Here is a 25,250-nt window from a genome sequence, read left to right on the forward strand (position 1 = left end):
ATTTTTAACTAGTTTCTGAGTTAGTGTTTTTCGAAGGTAAATAGAAATTATCCTAATAATATTAATTTTCAATTGTTAAACAATATCACAGTCGGTGTATAAATATAAACTATCATATATTTAATGTAATAAGTTTTTTTTTTTTATCTTGTACTGATATTATTGAAAAATATAATTTTTAAAATTAAAATGTTAATAAATTTTATAAATGAATATTTAATTTTTAATAATACTATTTTAATATATTAATAAGATTAAATTAAAGAGAATGTTTTACAAATTAAAAACTAAACTCAATTATTCACCGCATAAGATAATAAGTTGTTACTTTATCAATTGATATTTTGTCAGTATGCTGAAAATGCTTTTTATTGCATAACTTTAAATAAATTTACTAAAATAATGCGAGTTAACATTTTTTTCTTTATTGTTTTTGTTGCAGAGTTGGTTAGAGATAAAGAGTAGAGATACTTGAGTTGACGAGCAACTTCATTAAATTATGTTGTGTGAATGCATCTATTGGAGTTGGTTAGGACATTATCTTGGCCATCATAATGGGAGCAACTTCTTTCCGGAGAAAGTCATAAAAACTCAATTTTTAAAATACTATGATTTCATAGTTTTCTTAGATAATAAATAAAAAATATTTGTGTGAGGATAGTATTTAATTTCTTTTGCATAGTAGTAACATATTTGTTTAATCGGTTATTGTTTTAATCCATATGTTCAATATGTATGCTATGCTATCTAACATGCACCTAGTTGGTGAAAGGGCATTGATGTTCTTAGTCATACTTGCACCTAGCTATTGAGAGGGTAATGTTCTTAGTCGTACTGATCGCTGTGTAATCTACATTAAATTTGATCTATGAGTGCAATTCTCCACCACAAAAAGTTCACTGCTATTCTTGATAAGTTAATGTTTGAGCTTATAATTCTTTTTGGATTTCCTTTTACCTTTTATAATTTTGAGTTAGTCCTCTGTTATTTTCCATGTGAGAATAAATTTAGTGCTTTCATTCATTAACTTACTTGCTATATGATATACGATTGAACATTTGATGTGATTAAGTGTCACTTAAATAGGATAATGTTTGATAGGCAAGTGTACTCAAAAGTTCTTAAATTGAGTTTCCGAATTATCGTCGCACAATGAATATTTTTTAATTACTAAGAATTTCCTAATTTAACTGTTTGAGATTAAAATTAATTATAAAATTAAGAAAAAGGAATACAATGTATGTCTTAGTTGAACTTATCAGACAGAAACCTAGGGCATATGGGTTTTTTTATTCAATCTTTTTATGTTATTTTTTCGTTTAATTCTAAATTTGATTTTCTTGTAATTATCAATCATTCATACAATTACTATCAATATCAAATAATCACAGAATATTAACATTCTTTTCTCTAAACTAACATCCACAATAGTCATGCAAGATATTAATACAAGAAAGCATAAAGCACCTTTGAAGGTATAGTTGCCTGACAATATATTAATTAGGATTATACAATTATGCACAATAGGATAAATACTAATCACATACAAAAATCAAATATATATTCAAATTTTAAAATTTCATAAATTCATAAATAATAATTTTCAAAGCTCTATCTGTGAACTTATTTACTCATGTTGAAGAAAAGAATTAAAACATTCATAAACAAAGTCATAATTAAGAAAAAAAAATAGCAAACTAGAGATGAGATGAGTTCTCAGTCTTCAAGTACAGTCGCTCAAAACTCTATGTCTCACCAAAAGTAGGACAAAGATTTTGTACAAGAGAATCGAGATGAAAGGTGTATCAAAGAGCAAAAGATAAGATATCAAATTTGGTGGTTGAGGTCTCTCTTTAATATGGTTTGAAAACCCTAAAAGCTATGCATAATTGGTGTAACATCCTCATTTCATTTTTCGGTAAATTATGTTTTGATTAATATTAAGTAGTATTAGAATGCATTTAGATGTGAGTTTGGAGGATTTTAGAGGAGTTTGAGTGCAGGAGATCTCGCTCAGGCGAGGTAAATCTCGCCCAAGCAAGATTAAGCGTGCAGAAATATGTTGTTGCAGGGCTATCTCGCTCAAGCGAGGTGATTCTCGCTCAAGCGAGATGAAGATAAATTCGATCCAATTGTCACCTCACCCAGGCTAGAGTGATCTCGCTTAGGCGAGATGGGAATCTCATCCAGGCGAGATGGGTCGCTCAGGCGAGGACCCACAGGAACTTTGAACACCATCTAGCTCTTTGAACACCATCTAGCTCAGGTGAGATGGATCTCGTTCAAGCGAGTATATCAGAAAATAGTGAGCGAGACCACTGCCTACATATCTTGCTCAAGCGACAGAGTCGTCGCTCAAGCAAGATGTCGTCACTCAAGCAAGATCTCCCTCGCTCAAGCGAGAACGTGCGGGGCTGAGGGTATTTAAGAGATTTTTCGCATGAAAAATTTATTTTATTTCAAACTCATGTCCTTCCCTTAAGTTTTCTCTGAACTCTCTCTCCCTTTTACCTATATAAAAGCTTCAGAAACTTCATTTTCTCTTCAAATCCAAGCTGAGGGTATTTAAGAAATCAAATTTGTTAGGGTGAATAATTGTACAATGTAATAAATTCAAATTCTGTAATAAAAAACATAAACAAAAATTGTGCATCAACAAAATATCAATTGATTCATTTGAAACGGAAAATCTTGAAAATTATAAACATCAACCAAAGTACTGTCCTCTAGTTAAGATCAGATGAAAAGATCAAACCATCGATGTACTATGTCAAATTCATATTTTATATAGACACATTTAGAAATATAGTTTTTCAAATAACTACTCCTGAATTTTTCAAGCACCAAATTTATTCCTTATGATGCAAAATTTTAAACTCTCGGAAAATCCTCACAACCATGTGAAGTTACACAGAAGAGTTGCCATGGATCAACAATCATAATTCCACTCTAAATATGAGAAATACGATAAGCATCTTACTATCCTTAAATATCAAGTTTTTTCCAAATAGAACATTAGTATCTAAACAATTGCATTACTATTAGATTCACATGCAGAATCATAGATCAACAATTACATCTTACGTTTGGTATTTTGTTAAATACGAGCTAGATGGAGATCAAAAGGAATTGGAAAGCCTTCAGCAGGATATTGTGCATTGTTTAGTGGAAGAACCTCACGAGAAGATGGCTCCAATATATACTACCAATAAGAGTGTTGTTGACGAGATAGTATTAAAGAGAACGAAAAATAAAATCAGAAAGCATGAGCAAATATTGCTCTATAGGCCCCAAGATATAAGCTGAAAGTTCAACATGACATAAAACCATCTTACCTAAGCCTTCCTATTTCATCAGATCCACTTTTCTCACTATAACTAACTTTTCCACTCGATACGCTACTTACACACTCATCACACATCTTTAATAATTCCAATTGAGCCTTAGATTTAGGTGTATGAGAATACATTATGGATCAAGTTATATCACAGTGCTTCTCCAAATAATATATAGTCCTAGTTTAGATCTGCTACTGCATGCATCCCATTCCCCAAGTTAAGATTTTTCCATTTGAAAGGATGACTACTCATGACTGCGAAGTGTTTGAATAAACTTAAATGTCAATTATAATAGTTTTAATTCAGTAATTATTTTTTTTAGAATAAAAGGTCAAGAGTAAGCAAGAGAAAGGTGAACCAGTTGACAATGCACAAATCACAAATGAGTAAGAGGAAGGTCAACAATAAGAGATAACATTAAAGAAGTCTACAAGATAGACCTACTATTTTAAATGATTATAAAATCTAGTCGACCTGCTATTTTAAATGATTATAAAATCTAGTCTATTTGTCTGAAGGTTCATGATTAAACATTTAACATGATTAAGTGCCACGTAAATAGGATAACAAGTGATATTTATCATGGAACATTGTTCTCCAACTATACTTATGTTGAAATTCAATCAAAATGTTTAATATTCTCAAGTTACCTACCACTTATCTATATATATTTTATTAATAACTATTTTGACTTAAAGCAATTGTTCTTTATCTAATTATTTTCTATTTTAATTTTTTATAAAGCAATTCTTCATCACAAGAAGTTCATTGCAATTCTTCATAAGTTGTTAATGTTTGAGCTTATAATTCTTTTCAGGATTCCTTTTTTACCTTTTTGTAATTTTGAGTTAGTTTTCTATTGTTTTCCATGTGAGAATAAATTTAATGCTTTCATTCATTAATTTGCTTGCTATGTGATAAAATTGAATATTTAATGTGATTAAATGCCACTTAAATAGGATAACAATTGATATTTATTACAAGATATTGTTTTCCAACTATACTTACTTTGAAATCCAATCAAAATGCTTAATGTTTCAAGTGGAATAACTATTTTAACTTAAAGCAATTGTTCTTTACCTAATTCTTTTCTATTTTAATTTCCTATAAAACAATCAATCCACACATCATTTCTTGCTAATACTTCAAAAATACATGAGCTTATTTAAACATATAATATTTAGAAATGAATAAAAAATTAAATTAATAATTATTTTAAATAATTATATATTATTTTTTTAATTATTAAATTACCTTTATATAAAACTCACTAATGGAAGTATCGTTATAGACTTTTTAATCTTTAAAGTGATTGTTTAAGTTGTTTCTCGTAATCAAATGAAAAATTGCATAGCATTAGTAAAGAAAACAATCCTAACATGGAAGACACAAATATCTTTAGATTCAAGAAGTCAGATTTACTTAATTGTTGAATTTTTTTTCTTACCTTTTATTAAAAGCAGAATTGTTATTTTCAATAGTTAAAATGTTGCTTGTCTTAGTCACTCAATTCAAGAAAGATAATCTACAATTGCATTGGAAATGACAAAGTGCAACATTAACTTGGAAGTTTAACCTCTAACTTGTGCACTAAAAGTTGATAGGTAAAGATTGAACTACTAAATAACATTAATTTTAATTAAGGAATAATACCCCACATATTTACAGAACAACACTTAATTTTGTCAAACAATTTATAAGTTGTTGAAAAAGTGTTATAGTCATACAATTGGACCTTTTTTTATAGATATATCAATGCATTTAACACAATCCAACCTATTTTCCTTTGAATTTATCCATGTTCCAATCTAATAGCATTTCCACCAAGCTAGGCACATAACAAATGCAAAACTCAAGTATTTACAATAATTTAATAAATAAATGGGTGAAAATATATTATTAGTGTGACAACGAAATTAAAAATTGCCTTCGTATAAATTTCATCTATCTATTATCTAAAAAAAGAACAAAATCCTAGTAAGAAAAATTATTTTAACTCTAGGTAGACACATTCCTTCTAATGGTGAGCATGCACCACATGAATTATCAAATAATTTTGGACCTTAGGGCTTCCTTAGGGCAGATGCTGCCCCCATCACAATTGCCAGGATAAGGCCAAGACCAGCACCCACAGATGCTCCCACAGCAGCAGAATTCAATGAACTTGCCTTAGCTCTTGCATCTTTGCTCGCATCAATTGACATTGCCTGTTCTCGTGCCAACTCCATCATAAGTCTATCTCTAGCGAATTCCTGTTATAAAACCATTAAAAAGAAATCAAATTTACCAGGGTGCATTATTATACTATAATAAATTCAAATTCTGTAATAAAAAACACAAAAAAATTGTGCAGCAACAAATATCAATTGATTCATTTGAAACAGAAAATCTCAAATATTATAAACATTAGCAAAAGTATTGTCCTCTAGGTAGGATCAGAAGCAAAGATCAAAACATCACTACACTGTCAAATTTATATTTTACACAAACGCATTTAGAAATAACAGCTCCTGAATTTTTCATATACAAAATTCATTACTTGTAATACAAAAATTTTCAACTCTGAGAAAATCCTCACAACCATGTGAGGTTACACATAAAAGTTCCCATGGATCAACAATCAAATTCCACACTAGACTTGAGAACTATAATTTGCACCTTACTATCCTTAAATATCAGGCTTCCTCCCAATAAAACATAGTTCCTTGACGTAGAAGGTCTAATGAGGGGAAGCCTAACAATTCAATTGCTTTATAACCATATATTTCCATGTCTTTAATGTGTAATTATAGTAATAAGCCAAGTTTATCTTTGTAATTATGTTAATTAGGTAACTGAATATTTTATATGTAATTATGACTATCAATATAAATATAAGCTTCGCTATGTAGTTAAAATACACAGATTCATCTATCGTAGATGAACACATGAATACTGGCTAGAAGAAATGATGCCATGCAAAGACGAAACTGTCACAATTAGGAACATAAGGCAAAGCTATAGTGGACAACCACACAGATAGGTTAGGGTGAGTCCAAAGATATGGATTAAATTTGCTTTGATGTTAAACATGAAAATGCAGAATATGTGTTGAAACCAGATTATACATACTTATTCTTGCTACTATGTTTTGAGCCAACGGGAAAGCTCTTTGAGGGAGATGATGCCTTAGGGCCGCATACAGGGATAAGCATTGCATCAAAAGGGAGTGAGGATACCTCATTGAAAAACAATGTATATTTATGCTAGTGAGTAATAATTATATCCATAATTAGACAAGCAATTCATCTCCTACATTGCATCTTAATTAGGGAATTGAGGAGGCGATTAATTTTTCTTAATTTCAGTGAAAAACACTAAAACTACTAGGAGCTTTTGTTCTACTTTTCTGAAAACACATTGTTAAATATAAGTAATTATAGTAATGATGCAAGTTTTTCTTTGTAATTATATTAATTAGGTAACTGAATATTTTGTAAAGATTCTGTAATTATTGTGTAGTTGAAACACAGATTTCATCAATGCTCTTTCGTTTTTCCTTCTCTAAAAATGGTATCTAGAGCCTAGCAAAAGGTTAATTTTAAATCTGTATTGGCTGGCTGTCTACTCATTGGTGAAATTTTTTTTCCCGAAACGGCACTTCAATTTCAATTTCTGGTTCTTCCCACCAAAGCACACTGTTCATCACACATTGTTCCAACATCACTGTCCATCACTGGAATTATTGTTCATCACCCTCATCAATACTGTTCTGGCAACCTTTCTGCCGACAACCACATGATCTGGACCGCTGTCAACACTGATAGAGTCACCATCCCTTCTCTTTCCACATATGTGGTTGATTTGCTTGTTTTTTCTCCCTATAGTTGTTGTTTGGCAATTTTGACACTGTTCACACCGATTTCTCGTGCTGCTGTGCTATCTCATGGCCCAGACAACTTGATTTTCCCCTTCCAAGCTTATGGCTCCAGTTATGCCCTTAACTTCCACTCCTCCCACCTACAATGACTTCCTCTGACAGTACAATGAGCATCAATCCTCTAGTTCTATTGCATTTGTTGCACACACTGATAATCCTTCATCATAATCTCTCATTCCCCCTCTCCTGCCTCATGGGTCTTTGATTATGGGGCTATTGACCACATCACTGATAACAAGTCTCTTTTCTTTTCTCTTTCTACTTCCAGTTATTTACCATCAGTCACTATAATCAATGGGTCTCAAACACAATCTCAAGGTCTTGATATTGTTCATCCTATTCCATCAGTTTCCATTACACTAATGTTCTTTATGTTCCCAAGTCTTCCTTTAATTTGTTGTCTGTTAGTCGTCTAAGTAATTCTCTTGTCTACATTGTATCTCTTACTAAAGACTCTATTTTTCTGTAGGACCAGAGTACTAAGCAGATGATTGGTGCTAGATTTGAGTCACAAGGACTTTATCATCTATATCCCTTTGCTCATATTGGTTTGTTGGTGGACTTTCCTCTTTAGGTTCATGCTCAATTAGGTCATCCCAATCTTAAAAAATTACAAGAAATGGTACCTGAATCTCTCTAAACTATTCACTTTGTCTTTGTGAGTCATGTCAATTAGGAAAGCATAAAAATTTATTGAGAATTACAAAATTATGAGTGAGACTTGTTAAAAATGGAGTGGGAGTCTAAAAAATTAAGCCAATAATAGTGTATTTGAAGTTTGTTAGTGTGTTAATAGCATTTCTCAATGCCACAATAACAGTTTATAGGTGAAATATGCACAAAACAAAGTGATGTACTAGTAGAATTATTCAAACAAAAATAAGATTTGATACCCTGAAAATTAATATTTCCCACCTGAAAGGATGACTCCTCATGACTGCGAAGTACGCGGTGGATTTGCTGACAAAGAGAGTTGACTCCTTCTACTGGAAGAACAATTTCCTTTTTCAAGAAAGGCCTCCTGACAAAGTTAATAGGGGCAAATATAAGCTTTTCAGCACCCACCCTTTTATTAGAATCTGTATTGCTTGCATCCAAAGAAAGAGAAGCCCCAGCAAATCCAGGCATAACGTGTGGACAAGAATTTATTACTTCAGCTGAGCTAGGAGATGCTTGATATACTTTCAATGCAGCATCAATTGCTGCCTTTTGTTGGTGTGCACTAACTGCAAATTTGTTTGTTATTGCAAGAACCCAAGGAATTCCAAGAGATTTAGCTTCATCCAAGAAAAGTGACAGGACTGGCTTTTGTTGAGTACCATTTGAATTGCTACATCGAGGTATGCTATGGGATAGGTTATGAACAAGCACAATCAAATCTGTCTTCCGACTTAGATCTCGGATTCCAAGCCATAGTTCATCCCTAAAGCGAGCAGTTTCCATGTTGAGTTCCTATAAAAACAAATGAAAAAAAGATGCAATTGGACATCACTAAATATATTTGAACAATTCAAATTGTACTATTTATTTGCAACTAACTATGAACAGACACCTACACATGTAAATGGCCAAGCTCTTAAAACTAATCACAAATATGCACTTGAAATACTTGCTTAGCTACAATATTTGACATATCTTGGGTATACGAATATTTCTACAGATTTTGATTAATAAGAATCTATATCCAGCATCCACCTCAAGTTTGTAGGTATTAAAGACACTAACAATAGCAAGGAACTCTTTTTGACCAAAATAGTAATCGCAATTCATTCAAAAATATATGTACTTAACAGATAGATAACACCACAACCCTCCTGAAAACAAAAATGTTTTAAAAAAGTTTCAACCCTTTGGCAACTGCAAAAAGGATGTAGACAAACATCAAACCACCAACAAAATACGGTAGGAAAGCAAATTTTGAATGGAACTAGTAGAAGCAACAGACATCCAAGCAACTACTTAGCATTAGACTTAACACATAAACTAGGGAATAATTAAGAGAGGAAGAACATGCTGGGTCTTTTCTATGAATAATAATAACTATATGAGCATAACCAAGTGAATAAAGAAGAGGACTCTTTGCAAGAGAAATCAAGAAAATAGAGGAAGAAAAACGAGGACCAAAAAAGATGGAAAACCTGCATATTTACTCCTGCAGAGTCGCAATAGCACAAACCATCAGCAATAACTTCTCTCACATCAACCTCTGAAATGATATCCCCATTGGTGGCAGTATTTGGTATACATTTATTCAAGATTGCCTTTAAAAGAGTAGTCTTACCAGCTCCCTACACAACAGCCAACCCATGTAGGTCATTCGATGAATAATTAAAAATGTTTAATACACACTGCCCCCAGAGAAAATTTTGTCAATACCTCTAGCCCTACTAATCGTACTCTACGGGTTCGCACATGAACCTCTTTGGACACAGTTGTAAAATCACTGGTGCAAAATATTAAAAAGTTATTTAAACTTTCTGGACGGATGAACTTATCCTTGTCAACAGGTGACGAACTACTCGCAGTTTCTGAGTCAGCAGAAGTGAAAGAAGGTATCAATGAATCTAATACAGTTTGATTCTTTGGAGGACTTCTGAGTGGAGCACCAACTACTATTCTCATCTTCTGTAAGTCAGGCTGGATTCCTTGATTTGAAGAAAAGTTTGGTGGAGAAGGAAAGCATTCAACTGTAGTTGAACACCTAATGAACATTAAATATAAATCAGACATCTAGGGGAAATGAAGTTATTTTACAGCAAAAATATGCAATGAGAAACAGTTTACGAAAAAATGGTAATGTTATATATATTTCAATTACTAAGTTGGACAGCATTGCAAATATATTAATTCTGTTCCATCCTATGTCACTATTAAAGGAATCTAGATTATAAATATTAAATCAAATTCTATTTTACAGATCAAATGAGAAAAATAAACACCATACACAAGCTCATTCAGGACCTGCATTGTTTAACAGAAGACAGACATAAGCAAAATTATTCTCTTACTATTAAACTACCCCATCGATTGCTTCAGAAATCACCTCTAATCAAGCATTCATAATCTGTGTTACAGTTATATGTAATAAAAGCATTGCACAAATCAAGGGACTTGAGGGGGATGATAATAGAAAACTTGCTTTGATAAAAATTATTCATGCAGAGGAGCAGGATGGAAGCGACTGGAAAATCCTCCAACCCACTGAAGTCCAACGCCATGGTTTTCAATGCTTTTTTAGTAATTTCAAAATATGTTTAACGTCTTTACCCTTTGATACTAATAAAACACATTACATTGATCTCGAAATTCCAACTATCCACATCCCATCCCACATATGAACCACTTGGTCACAACCCTTACATAGCCTAAATGAAAAGATATGATTGATTAATTTTTTCCCTTATAGTATTAATGTCCTGGCAGTTAAGAGTCCCATTTGGCCAAGAAAAGGCTGCTTTTCTGTATCTCTAGGCAAAAGATTAAGTACATTCAGATAAGTAAATTTTCAATTCCCTGTATGGATAAGAATCTTACAGAAGGTCAAGCACTAAAAAAGTCATCACTTAAATAGACCACTCAAAAACTGAAAAGCAGTATGTCTAAACAAATTTCAAATAATTCACAATCAAAACAAAATGCAAGTTTGTAACACAAATTATGGACTTCCTCAAAGAAAATAAGAAACTTTCATGAATTAAACCTACTAGCAAGCACATGAACCATTAGAGATGGGAGTAACAAGACACAACTAATAACAATGATTTCAAAGAAGTATTGCATACAGTTAGGAGTTATTGATGATGTTAAGAGTTAGTGTTAGGTTATTGAGATTAAGAGTTTATGGGCCTGGTCAGGGAGACTCTGGTATATAGATAATCACAGTATGTATGATTCTGTCATGCTCTCTTTACATGGTATCACAAACTTACTTTGGCAGCAAGATACTGCTCTAATGGGTCCAAACAAAGTAAACCTCCGTTGAGCCAGGTATTAAACTTATAAAAGATTGCCTTAAGGAAGAAGGGATGAGTAGTGGGCCTGTGACAATTTTCTTCATTCTTTTCAATTAAAGAACTGAGCCTGTTTTAAATAAGAAAAACGTAGGTAAGAAATAGGGACATATCCTTTTTATTGTACTATAGATGTTGTTTAGGATGACAGGCCCAGTCTTTAATGTTTAGAATCAATAAATGAATGCTAGTTAATGTACTCCTTCGTTTCTCTCACAGGTATGTTAGTGAAATTTAAAAGCATTTGATATTCCCTAATGCTTTAAAAGACCATATTTCTGACCATCATAACTACTAATTCTCAGCCTTGGGCCACCCCCACCTTCCAACCCACAAATCTATACAAATTTTGTTGGTGCTGAAAAATTTTATTAAAAGAAATCTAAACCAATAAATGATTATGTTTTCTGGGTGATGACAATACCAGTTGCCATTCACTTGAGCATGAACAAGTGTACATAGATGCAACCCAAAACCAGTAATATCAACTTTCAGAGGTTCTCCGTTTTTCCCTCGTTGTCCACCATTCCATCCCAATGGAACAATTGAAGTTGCAGTTCGAATAACAGGAGAATCAACTATATGACCAAGCTCCACAGTGCCTGCAGCTGCCAGGCCAAGCCATTGCTGCAGATGAGGAAACTGTTGCCATTGCTCAATCCCTAAGAAAGACAATGCATCCTCACTCATATGCAAATCATAGATTCTGCAACCAAAAAGGGGGGAAAAAGGGTATTATTCCTATAAACCAAACATCAATTAATTATGTAGAAAAGCTTTATCAGAAGCTTCAACAACCAATATTATCCCACTAGGTCAGAATTCAAGAAACTGAAGAGAATATAGCAGCGAAAATATAGACAATAGACAAGACAAAATAGTTTACACGTGACATAATGTTGGGAAAATGTATGCATAGGATCATTTAAGCACATAATTATGGAAACTATACAAGCACTCAATGATAAGCTAACCTTTGAAATCGAGATCGATATGATTTCATTGAATGTGATTGAAATCTTTCCCTCAACTCAGCAATCACTGATCTGACCTGGAAATGTCTTTGCCAAAAGAAAGCAAACAAAATGAGAGAACTTATGTAACTGTATTCATACATATAAAGTTGGAAGATAAATCCTCAGCCTAAGGGAGAGTTGAACTATATCAAAAATTGATAAGCAATGTAGAAAAGCTCATACCGATGTCAACTTCGAGTACTCTGCACCTGATAGAGACTCAACAGAGGAATTTCCCAATAAATAAAGCTGTCTTACATGAAACAGGTTTTAATGAGTTCAAAATTTATTAAAAGAAATAAAGCATGCATAGTATATAAAAATATTGAAAAAATTGTACACTCGTTGAAGAAAAACTAAAAATAGAAAATATGGGATCATTTTACTCCTTTGCTATTGATACCATGAAGAAAGAGATGAAGAGCATAGAGAGAGAGAGAGAGAGAGTAAATGAGCTGGAGTTGGATACTCTACTATGTGTAAAGACCCTAATATATATATATAGAGAGAGATGTACATAAGAAACCCTAAGGGCCGAGTTTCATTACAACTACTCATAACAATATAACCTAATCCTAATAAGATTATTCATAACATTACTAAAGGTTACCTTGCTTGTATTACTCATTTTCAATCAAATTTATACAATGAAAAGCTTACATGATGATGTTTCTGACTACGAGCACTAGTGTCACATGGATAACATTATGATTTTGCATTAATCTTCAGAGGACCTAATAGTTAATATTGGCATGGACCAGCTTAAAGTTAAAAATTGTCAGTCATGTCAATTGAACTAACATTGTCATCATGAATTAATGATTGCTGGCTAAATGAAATAATTGTACTCTAGTTGGGATCAGCTATTTCACTCTGAAAAAATGCTATTGTAGATTGCTCAAACTAAGTTAAATAGAATCAAATTACTTATCCTAAAACCAGAAAATGCAGGTAGCATTCACTGTCATATGAATCATATCCAAGATTTCATTTCATAGAACAATGATGAACAAATTGAAAAGGATTGTCATGCTGAAAAAATTTCTATGTAAGATGCTAGAAACAAGATAATCATATCATATCCCAAAAAACAAACTGAAGAAAGCGAAACAACTTCTATGAATCAGAAAAGGATAACAGACGAACTACCTGTATGAAAGTATACCATACTTTTTTTTAATAAAAGAATACACTAATTGAAAGAGAAGGTGATCAGTAATCAAGATTGGAGGCACAACATCCTCCATAAACAGAAAAGTAGAATGAATATCACGCAGAAGAATGAAAATAAATAATGAATGTTATTAAGATGTCCCACATTAGTTAGGATTAGAGCCGAAATACTCCTTATAAAAGCTAGGGTAATCCTTCTCCTATGAGCTAGCTTTTGGGAGTGAGTTAGGCCCAAATTTCTTAATAAATGTCAAGCTTGTTAAAACATTTAAAAAAAAAAATTAAAACTAATTTTTTTATTGTCTTTCAAATTACCATGTTTCAACCAAAAAAGAATCACACGTGATCTTCTCCAAAATTAAGGACTCACCAACCTAATCATAATTTGGCTAGTAGTTGACTAATTTACAAATTAACAGTCGAGAATTTACAAATTGTGGTACAGGGACTTCAATAACTTCCTCCCATTATGTCAAATGTAAATCAGACACAACAGCACTACTTTCATGATAGTTGAATTAGTCATAAAAAAGATATAACACTGGAGGATATAATAACATGAACAAGCAATCCAAAGTCCAAACCAATACTAAAAACCATCACAAATTAACCAGCAACTTGTATTATAGGACAAATCAACAGCCATTTTACCTGCAAGCACAATAACAATATGACAATAACATGCAAACACTACCAAGAAATAGTAAGAAATTTTTTTAAAAAATCATGTATAGAATCTTTGCTGACTGCAAAAGAAAACTGAAATAAAACATCACTGCATAACATCTACCTGTCCGAATGGCACATATGAAGGTAAATAAGGCACTCTGCGCCATTTTCTTTCATCTCCAGTCATGGCATTGCCCTTTGTATCTGATTTCCCATTTGTTGGAACCTCTGATGATCGTTTACCAGTCTCAGGAAAAGGCTTGAGTGATATGACATCAGAACCCTCTTGTATTTCAAGCGACTGTGGCTCAACTACTTCCTCCTCAATCAAAGTATTAGGAAGAGAATCATGCAATGAATTTGTTTCAACAAAACTGGTTCGTTTTTCTCTGTGTTTACTAAATTGTCTTCGTAATCCTTCCAAAGGAACTAACCTTGAAAGTCTCCAGAAGGATCTCTGCACCGGACCTACCCCCAAAACCAACTGCTCTACATCATTTCCTTTTGGCTTCCCTACGCCTTGCTCTTGTTTTCTAAATAACGAACTGTTAGTTTCATTTTCAGAAGGAACTGGCTGTGTCTGAGCATTATAATGGTGAAAATAAGCAGGAGATAAAATACGCGGAACCAAATCCTCTGGAATGCAATAACTCTTGAAATAATGCTGCCAGCCTTTTCTATTAACATAGCTGGAAAGAAGAGCAATTAAAGGAAAACAACTAATAAATATCCCAGTTTGAAGGTTTAAGAAAAGGATCAGCAGTTAACCAATTTACAATGGGAGGAAAGAAATACAAGGAAAACATACTCCTTCAAAGCAGCATTTCCAACAGGAGGTTGTGAAAATGTAATACATTTAATAGGGACATTTTCCTTTGACGAAGATGAAGCTGCAATTACTCTCAAAATGGCAAGAGTAGCTAATGCAGCTACCTGCGTAGAATACAAGGAACATAGGATATATAAATTGTTCAAACACATATGAAGCTATGTTTTGAAATCCATCTGGATGAATCAAACTCACTGCTCCACCAAGTGAATGGCCACATAAAACAAGCTTGCGTTTCTTCTTTTGAGCAAGCCTATATAATTCTAAAGCAGGTATTCCTTTAGCACGAGCCATGAAACCCTAAGAAGTAATATGAATTATGTAAGAAATATTGGAACCAAAAGACATAATATTTACACAAATATTATTGATATCACAATTGCAAATTATCCAGAACATGCAAATTAAACAAGTCTAAATTTACCACACAAAGAAGTACAAACTATGACAAGAATTTATAAAATGGTTAAATTTATCTATAGGTTGCTTTACATTTTAGAAATATTCAGATAAACTCCCTATAGTTTAAAATTTGTTGTTGGATCCCTATAGTTTCAAGAGCAACAAAAAACAATTATAATAATAAACAGTAGGCTGAATTCAAGGAACCTGTCAAAAATCTTTATGAAATTAATAGGACCATATTACAACTTTTAAACTACAGATCTATTTGAAAATTTCCGAACAGTATGTCTACCAATTAATTTAATTGAAAAAAATAAATATATTGGGAAACACACTTATTTACCCTATGAGCAGCAGGTTTGTATTTACTCTTCAGTTGTTGAGACCTCGATTCCAGAGGATTCCACATATATTCTTTTCCATTTTGGTTCTCACCCTTATCAAATTCAGTCATTGTACATTCGTCAGATTCCTCAACAGAATCATCATGAAAAATGGCACCTTGAAGTATATTTGCATCAGCAATTACATCCCTTTCATCAAAAAAAAAAAAAAAGGTTAAGATTCTGGAATTTGTAATGATTTTAAAGGCTTGCTCAAACAAACACGTGGAGGCACTCACTTGTACTGCTTTGTTCCTATAAAGGATGCAAATAAAGTGTCTCCTGCCTCTGCCAACAGATACCTGCAACAACATAATAATCAAGTATGATACGACAACACCAATCAAATAAGTATTTCATCCACTACATAAGTATGACAACAACCCTAAGCATGATAGATCATAAAATCAAATCTTATACTACATAATATTCTAAAGTCTAAGAAAAAAGAACATACAAAAAATACTTGGGGTCACATGATATCATAAAATTTAGGGTACGTGATAAAACAACTATATTTGAAAACAACTCTCAGAAATAAAGCGCACAACCAATTGATATCAAAAGATCCAAATAGCCTCTTCTTTTATGCCAAATATACAATCCAAAGATATTCTAGATATTCAAGAACACAATAGAGAACTTTAATAAAGGATAAAAGCCTCCCAATATCAAAATATTTAATAGTATATTGGCTTTTATGAAATTAATATAAGATTAGAAGAATGATTAAGTTGTATAAAGAATGAGTGAAAACCTATGAGAAACATGATCTGATGAAGGTTGCACCCGCTCCAAAGCAACAACTTGTCCACCAAAATCAGCCTTAAATTTATTTACAGCTCGAATCATCTCAGCAGCAGGCCTCTATGTCATAAGAGAGTCACAAATAAATGTGAGCAATATGTTGATTTTAGCTTCGCATATATATTCAAGCAAGCATAGTACACAAACTAAACTTTCAAAGTTGTTATAATTACTTGTATGATACTCGGGCATATACCATGCAATTAAGTCCAAGATAATAGAATACCATTATATTTTCTAACGCCGCTACATTAATAGCATTTAACTAAACACTACAGCATAATAAAGATTCAGGAATCAATCCTAAAATGAAAGAGAAAAAATATTTATGTACAGCAAAACAGAACCCAAATGAAGTACAGTATCAAATTGTGACAGTAATTACGTACCATTAGGTTCAGAGCCTGTTCATTTTAGCATTTTCTCAAGAAAAATCACTAAACTGTTAAAATTTATCATGTTTGTTTAAGCTTTTGAAAATAATAAAAGATTCTGATTATTTTAAGTAGCTCCTGAGAAAGTGCCTAGCTTGCTTTTTATAAATATAACCAAACAAAAAATATTTTTTACTTTACATAAAATCTCAAAATGTACAAATCACTTCTTTATACATTCTTAAAATTACACCACTCCATTACCACAAACTATAAGAAAAATGAGTTCCTCATGCAATAACTAGTCAAACTATCCTTCTCCATTCATAATTAGCATCCTAAAACCACATTGAAAAAATTTTCTCTCAGAATCAGTAACTCACTACCAACCTTTCTCCATTCATTTTCACCAATCTCACCACCATATTAGTGTTATGCAAAAAGAAAAATATATTGAACAGGTTTAGGAAGTATTCTGGAGGCAAAAATTATAAGCATGATAGATAGTGGAGGTATAAGTTGTGATTTTAGAGTGAGTTCAAAAAGAAGAAATCAGGAAGATAAAGTATTTAGGTAGTATTAATGTATGATTATTGATTAATAAATGATTTGAGAAGCTGCTATAGAGCACAATTGAGGAGGTGATGTGTTAGCAGTAGGCCCAAACCCCCATTTAGAGAAGTCTATGTAAGGAGGTCCAAAAGAGTGAGAGAAGCCCAATTAGTTGAGGATAATTGTAAATGACAGAGAATAAATAAAAAAGTTGGGAAGAAAAGGGGGTGTGCTGTTAGACAATAGTAATTCGGGTGGGAGAGACCAGGCTCTCATAGTCTTCGAGGTGTTCTTTGTATTCATTTGATTCTTCCTCTAATGTGAGTAATTCTGCCCCAACAGAGAATATTCAATAAAGAAAAGTTTATCCTTCTGTTTCTTTCTTCAAGAACTGAACCAGTTCCTTACAACTGATATCAAAGCTCTCAAACCTGGGAGATTATTAGTGGTGCATACAAGAATGGTGGCCAGATTAGACAGTATGGAGTAAGGGTATGAAAACCTATTAAAGAAGCTCGAGGAGAACAGGCAAGAAACCCAGGGACGGTTCGATGAATTGATGTCGACAGCGGTATCGGAGGACAGTGACAATGAGAGCAAAGGGAACCCAAGCAAGGGCAGTGGGTTGAAACGTCAATCCAAAGGAGATTGGTGGAGGAAATTAGAGATTCCCCTATTTTCTGGAGACACGCTTATGGGTGGGTTAGTTGAGTAGAGAGGCACTTTACTTTAGTGGGCATCTCAGAGCAAGAGAAGCTGCAAGCGGCAATGGTAGCAATGTAGGGCAGGGCACTAACATGGTTCAATGGTGGGAATTTTGTTCCAAGAACCCCACTTGGGACGATTTCCCAACAGCTCTAATAAAGAGATTTCAGCCCGCAATGGCACAAAACCTGTATGAAATGTTGTTGGGTCCATGGTAGTTAAAATTGTGATTTTAAATGTAAGATCATACGATTTTATGATTTTCTCTTGCCTCAGTGATCCCAATCACACTCCCTGACTCTGTTTTGCTAGGATCTTAAGATCTTACTTGCGAGATCGTAGGATTGAACGAATTTCCGGAACCTGCTTGAACTCATTTCTTTTGAAAAAAAAAAAACAACAAATCTGACCCAATTTTCATTGGCCCATTAGATTAAAGACTTCCACTCATTCATTTTGACACTTTTCTTGCCAAAATTTCCAAACCCCTTGGTTTTTCTACTTCTGGGTTGAACTCCTAGTTCATTTTCTTGTGGGTCCATTTAGAGAAGTCTATGTAAGGAGGTCCAAAAGAATGAGAAGCCTAATTAGTTGAGGATAATTGTAAATGACAGAATAAATAAAAAAATTAGGAAGAAAAGGGGGCGTGCTGTTAGACAATAGTAATTTGGGTGGGAGAGACCAGGCTCTCGTATTCTTGGAGGTGTTCTTTGTATTCATTTGATTCTTCCTCTAATGTGAGTAATTCTGCCCCAACAGAGAATATTCAATAAAGAAAAGTTTATCCTTCTCTTTCTTTCTTCAAGAACTGAACCAGTTCCTTACAACTGGTATCAAAGCTCTCAAACCTGGGAGATTATTCATGGTGCATACAAGAACAGTGGCCAGATTAGACAATATGGAGTAAGGGTATGAAAACCTATTGAAGAAGCTCAAGGACAGGCAAGAAACCCAGAGACAGTTCCATGAATTGATGACCATCTTCAATCAAAAGAACCAGGAAGATGCGATGTCAACAGCAGTATTAGAGGACAGTGACAATGAGAGCAAAGGGAACCCAAGCAAGGGCAGTGGGTTGAAACGTCAATCCAAAGGGGATTGGTGGAGGAAATTAGGGATTGCTCTATTTTCTAGAGACGACGCTTACAGGTGAGTTAGTCCAGTAAAGAGGCACTTTACTTTAGTGGGCATCTCAGAGCAAGAGAAGCTGCAAGCGACAATAGTAACAATGGAGGGCAGGGAACTAACATGGTTCAATGGTGGGAATTTTGTTCCAAGAACCTCTAATAAGGAGATTTCAGCCCGTGATGGCACAAAACCTGTATGAAATGTTGTTGGGTCCATGGTAGTTAAAATTGTGATTTTACATGTAAGATCGTACGATTTTATGATTTTCTCTTGCCTCAGTGATCCCAATCACACTCCCTGACTTGTTTTGCTAGGATTGTAAGATCTTACTCATAAGATCGTAGGATCGAACGATTTTTCCGATCCTGCTTGAACGCATTTCTTTTGAAAAAAGAAAACCAACAAATCTGACCCAAGTTTCATTGGCCCATTAGATTAAAGACTTCGACTCATTCATTTTGGCACTTATCTTCACCTTTTTTTTTTTTTTTCACTTATGCACACAAAATTTCTAAACCCCTTGGTTTTTCTACTTCTAGGTTTGCTTTTGGGTTGAACTCCTAGTTCATTTTCTTGTGGGTTCAACTACTCCTTGCTTTGGTTCAGTTGCTATACTATTTGGTATCCTGGATTTAAGTTTCTGATCTCTGCTAGGTTACATTCTTCTAATCTGTTTAGTCATTAACAAAAGTCTTTTAAGTGGGAAAGAAGCTGCTAGGGAGGATAATGGGAGTTCAGGTGCTGCTAGAGTTGGCAGCAGCTAGAGAAACTTGTGTGTGATATGTTAATCCTTGGTATCAAAAGACCAAATGTGAGTCCTTATTCTAGTCCAATCATTCTTATTAAGAAAAAAGATGGGGGTGGAGATTTTGTGTGGACTATAGGGCCCTCAACAAGATTGCAGTTCCTGATAAGTTTCTGATTCCCATAATTGATGAATTGTTAGATGAATTGGGGGAAGCAATTATTTTTTCGAAACTGGATCATAAATAAGGCTACCACCAAATTTGAATGAGAGAAGATGTACCTAAAACTGTGTTCCGGGCACATGAAAGGCATTATGAGTTTGTGGTGATGCCCTTTGGATTAAACAATGCTCCTTCAACCATTCAATCATTAATGAATGAGGTGTTACGCTCTTATTTGAGAAAGTTTGTCCTTGTTTTTTTTTTATGACATACTAATCTACAATAAAGGTGAGGAAGAACATGCAAAAAAATATTCAGCTAGTGCTGCAACTTTTGAAGGAACATCAATTATTTGCCCATAAAAAGAAGTGTACTGTCAGCCACAAACAAATAGAATATTTGGGTCACATTATCTCAGCCTAAGGGGTGGCAGCAGACCAAAAAAAATTACAATTATGTTGACATGGCCAACTCCTAAAGACATGAAGGCGCTACGAGGATTTTTGGGCCTTACAAGCTATTATGAAGGTTTGTTAAGAATGATGCGGGCATTGCCAAACCTCTAACACAGCTACTTAAGGACAGTTTTCAGTGGGGAAGGGAAGCTCAAGAAGCTTTTGATGTTTTAAAGGGTGTGATGGCTGAACTATCAATTCTCATTGTTCCAGGTTTTACGAAAAACTTCATTGTGGAGACAGATGCCTCTAGCAGAGGGTTGGGGGCAGTTTTATTACAGGAGAGCAGACCAATAACTTTTCTCAGTCAAAAATTATCAGCGAGGACCCAATTGAAGTCAGTCTATGAGAGAGAGTTGATGGCAATCTTCTTAGCAGTACAGAAGCGGCGACATTATTTGATGGGCAGACATTTCATCATTCATACAGATCATAGGAGTTTAAGAGTTTTGAATGATCAACATTTATTTGGTGAGGAACAACTTAGGTGGACTTCTAAACTGATTGGATTTAACTTTGAAATAAAGTATAAACCCGGCTGCCGATGCACTGCCTAGAAAAATGACTTATGCAGCCATCTCTAAGATTAAGTTTCAGGTTTTAGAAGAATGGGCTGAAGAGGTACAAGTTGATCCTAAGCCAACAACGATTGTCCAAGGTCTCCTCCAAAATTCAAATGCAACACAGGATTTTCCTTACAAAATGGCAAACTAATATATAATGGGAAGTTAGTTATACCCAATGAATCTTCACGGATTCCTATATTACTTTCTGAATTTCATAACTCACCAGTGGGAGGTCATTCAGGTTTTTTCAGAACATACAAAAGGGTATAGCAGCTTTTGTGTATTGGGAGTATACTAATAATAGCCAGATTTTATTGAAAATGAAATATTTATTACATTTTATATCTCCAAAGTAACAAATGCTTTTATTTCCAATAAAATCTTACTATTATTAATTGCTTAAACTCAATCCTAAAGCTACAAAACTGTACTTATAATTATCCTTAGGCCAAAAATGTTACTAACACATTCTCTCTTGATTTTTTCAAAAAAAAAAAAAAAAACTTTATCGATAAAACCTCAAATTAGTAGTTGAAAGATAGGGGATCTTTCAATGTAGTCCTTTAAAGAAGAAAATATTAAAATTAGACCCTAAATGTCTGATTTGTCATTCATTTTAGTTCATTTATTAAAATATGTCCATTAACTCTCACAGAGATAGAGATGTGACACATTAAATACAATGTGGCATGCCAATATATCTCTAATTATGTCAATTAAGAATGTTACAATAAAACAAGATGATTTAGAGAAATACTTTATTTTCAAGCACATTCTTAATGAAATGTATACAAGGGTCAAAAATGAAATGTATTTTTTTAGTCACCTTATGTTATAACATTCTTATTTATCATAATTAGAAACATATTACCAGTCACATCACTTAAACGAGCTACGTCACAAGGAAATAAGCTGAATGACATACCACGCACTCAAGGACTAATTTTAATATTTTTTTCTTTTGAGTACCAAATTGAAGGACTCCCTCTCGTTCAGAAACTAATGTGAGGTTTTAGTCGTTCCTTAACCAGCAAACTCGACTTATCTTATTTTCAGAAATAACAAAAAAAAATACAAAAAAAAGAAACTTAGAATTGAAGAAGCAACAAGAAGAACCTTGTAAACGCATTCAGAGAGGACCATGCAACAGAGAAGGTCCTGCAAGTCGGAGACTGACTCAGCCTTGAGGGCGAGGCAGAGATCGTTGAGTTGCTTCCTCCGACGGTGGTACTCTTCCTGGATCCGCTTCTTCTGTTCGCGGTGTGAGGTCCATGGCCACTTCATGCGCCACTGTAGTGGGCCCCACGAGACCTTCAGCCCCAACAGCTTCGCTCTCTGGTCCCTGATCCATGGCTCCACGCGGCTCTGTATGAACTCCATCACTCCAATTCCTAATTCCAACAGGAAATGCCCTAATTCTATTTATGTTTATAAAGAGAGAGAATCTTATTTTGTTTAGATTTGGTGTGGTGCGGCGGAGAGAAGGGATAAGTAAAGGGAATATCCCTTCCCAGTGGTTAAGAACGGGAGCGTGGGGTCCACTCTGGGTTCACATCTTCCGGATAGTTTGTTTTGGCAGTTGCCTTGTAGGACTCTCTTCATTTTTATTTTGTTTTTTCAATTTTATGTTGTAACATTTCTGTATCCATTATTTTATATACTGCAATTAATAATGTTTGTTAAGTAAGATTATGCGTGAAATTATTTTTTTATTAAAAATTCATGTATACTTTTTTTATGTAAAATTTATTTTTTTTCTTATCAACACAAGGTTGTTTGATTCAATGAGAACAAAATTTAAAATTTTACATAGATATCAATAATAGTTAAAGATTCATTAAAAATATATGTAGACATCACTCAAAATAATTCTATATAGATAATTTTTTTAATTATCACAACCAAATAAAAGAAAATATTAAACATGTATATGCATATATATAGTTTAATTTTTTTTTAAATTGACTCAAATTCATATAATATCTTTAAATAGATAACCTCTCTTTTTATTTTTAATACTTACATTTCCCATAGTCAAATTCTTGAACAGAAGCGTAATCTCTAATAATTTTATATGTATAATTTTTTAAATGCGATTGCTAAGGTGTCTACAAAATTTGAAGGGTCTAAATGTATTACATGCTTAAAATAAATTAATATAGATATTTAATTATTTTTACATCATTTATAATATGTTTTTAAAAGAGTTGTTAAATTAATGTTTTTTTAATTATGATAATTAGGGAAATAATCTCATTCAAATCAATTCTAACTAAGAAATATGCTCGTGCGTTGCACATTTTATTTTTTATTAAATGAATTTATTTTAAAATAAAAAATATATAAATATAATAAAAAAGTTTATTTATCAACATAAATTATTATTTAAAATATGCATAATTTATTTTTTTTTTAACATAAAACAAAATAGCATACAAATATCTTATTTTTAAAATATAAAAATAAAATTTATATTGTTTCATGATATTATAAATCATTCATTATTATAAAATTTTAAATAAATAATGATAACAATAAATTATTAAATATAATAAATCTTTTAATATAAATTATAAAATTTAAATAAAAGGCCTTATAATTTTTTATTTATATATTTATTTATATTTGTTAAATTAAATTTATATAATAAACTATCTATATGTAATTATAATTAATAACTATTAATAAAATTTTACTATATAATTATTAAAACATAATATTATTTTTTTAAAATAACTTATCAGACTAATATATAAAAAATAAAATATTTATTCAACTACTGTATTAAATTTTAAAAATCAGCTTTGTATATTAATATACACAAAATTATATGTTAATATTTAAAAATAAAAATATATTAAACTTTTTATATATAAATAAAATTATTATAAAAAAATATTATAAATAAAAATTAATAATAATTTAATATATATATATATATACTGAATTTAAAAGTTTATTTTTTGATAAAAAAATATAAAATTCAGCTTTTTTAAATGATTAAATTATTTTATATTTTTTAATAACTTAATGGAATTAATATTAATTGACATTATAAATAAATTTTTATTTAATAACTAATTAAGTATAATAAAATTATGTTATTTAGATCATAAAATTAAAATAATAAATTTATTAATTTTTTTATATAATTATTTTTTTATCTTTGAAAATAATTAATCCAGTTTGTTTATTATTTATTATTTTAATTAAAAATTAATAAAAATAAATATATCTATAAACTAATTTAATGATGAAATAATATTTTAAAAATTTTATTAAAAGAATAAATATTAATTTAAATAAAATTTAAAATGCTATATTATATTGCCAATAAAAAAATAGATATGTTTTAATTATTTTGACGTAGATATAGTGAATTATAGATTTAATTTTTGTTTTTAAATATATTTATTTGTCTATCTCTTTTATGCATTATCTAGTTCTCCAAAAAAATATTAATATTCAGTGAATATGATTTAATTTTTTAAAATTAAAAAATATATAATTTAAGAATACAACATAATAAATTATTATATTAATAAAAAAAATATTTATACTGATATAACCATCAATTCTAATAAAAAAAATTTAAATATAATTCATTAAATTTAATAAAGATTCTTTAAATACAATTCAAAGATAATAAGTATGAATAAAACATAATTTCAATCGGTAAGTTTTAGAGTTTATAATAAGTTTTACGAATACAATTCATCAAATCTAATAAAGATTCTTTAAATATAATTTAAAAATAATAAGTATAAATAAAATATAATTTCAATCAGTAAGTTTTATGTTTTAAATTTTAATGCAAAAAGTAATAATTAGATGCAGTTAATAAGAGTGACTTTATAGGTCCTGAATTAATTCTTTAAATACAATTCATCAATTCTAATAAAAATTCTTTAAATACAATTCAAAGATAAATAAGTATGAATAAAATATTATTTCAATTTATAAGTTATACTTTTCAAATTTTAATGCATAGAGTAATAAGTGAGTGCATATAA

General features: G+C 31.8%; 1 protein-coding gene across 3 annotated transcripts; it reads right to left on the reverse strand.

The window, feature by feature from the left end:
• Positions 1 to 5,025: 5,025 nt before the first annotated feature.
• LOC113848908 lies at positions 5,026 to 22,782 on the reverse strand. 3 transcript variants are annotated; one of them, XM_027478322.1, is made up of 15 exons: positions 22,354 to 22,697; positions 16,500 to 16,609; positions 15,982 to 16,044; positions 15,703 to 15,892; positions 15,150 to 15,254; positions 14,934 to 15,058; positions 14,247 to 14,814; positions 12,467 to 12,532; positions 12,242 to 12,318; positions 11,692 to 11,973; positions 9,634 to 9,958; positions 9,396 to 9,545; positions 8,410 to 8,709; positions 8,173 to 8,278; positions 5,171 to 5,590 (listed from the first exon to the last, which is right to left on the reverse strand). In XM_027478322.1, exons 1-14 carry the CDS (start codon positions 22,615 to 22,617, stop codon positions 8,189 to 8,191), a joined length of 2,715 nt encoding a protein of 904 aa, XP_027334123.1. In that variant the 5' UTR covers positions 22,618 to 22,697; the 3' UTR covers positions 5,171 to 5,590; positions 8,173 to 8,188. The 3 variants fall into 3 exon arrangements, with proteins under 3 accessions (XP_027334121.1, XP_027334123.1, XP_027334122.1); XM_027478321.1 differs by having other exon boundaries at positions 5,171 to 5,411; positions 5,507 to 5,590; positions 8,173 to 8,709; XM_027478320.1 differs by having other exon boundaries at positions 5,026 to 5,590; positions 8,173 to 8,709; positions 22,354 to 22,782.
• Between the last annotated feature and the right edge of the window lie 2,468 nt (positions 22,783 to 25,250).

Source organism: Abrus precatorius, unplaced genomic scaffold, assembly GCF_003935025.1.
Source record: "Abrus precatorius isolate BTA unplaced genomic scaffold, Abrus_2018 Scaffold9, whole genome shotgun sequence".
Classification (NCBI taxonomy): Eukaryota; Viridiplantae; Streptophyta; class Magnoliopsida; order Fabales; family Fabaceae; genus Abrus; species Abrus precatorius.

What these genes read in the sequence shown, in the direction of transcription:
- LOC113848908 (XM_027478320.1), bottom strand. Translation starts at nt 22,617, where the DNA reads ATGGAGTTCATACAGAGCCGCGTGGAGCCATGGATCAGGGACCAGAGA. An exon ending in ATAGGAACAAAGCAGTACAA is followed by an intron (nt 15,893 to 15,981) that starts GTGAGTGCCTCC and finishes TTTTGATGAAAG; the next exon opens with GGATGTAATTGCTGATGCAA. An exon ending in CTGCAGGAGTAAATATGCAG is followed by an intron (nt 8,710 to 9,395) that starts GTTTTCCATCTT and finishes TTGTTTTTATAG; the next exon opens with GAACTCAACATGGAAACTGC.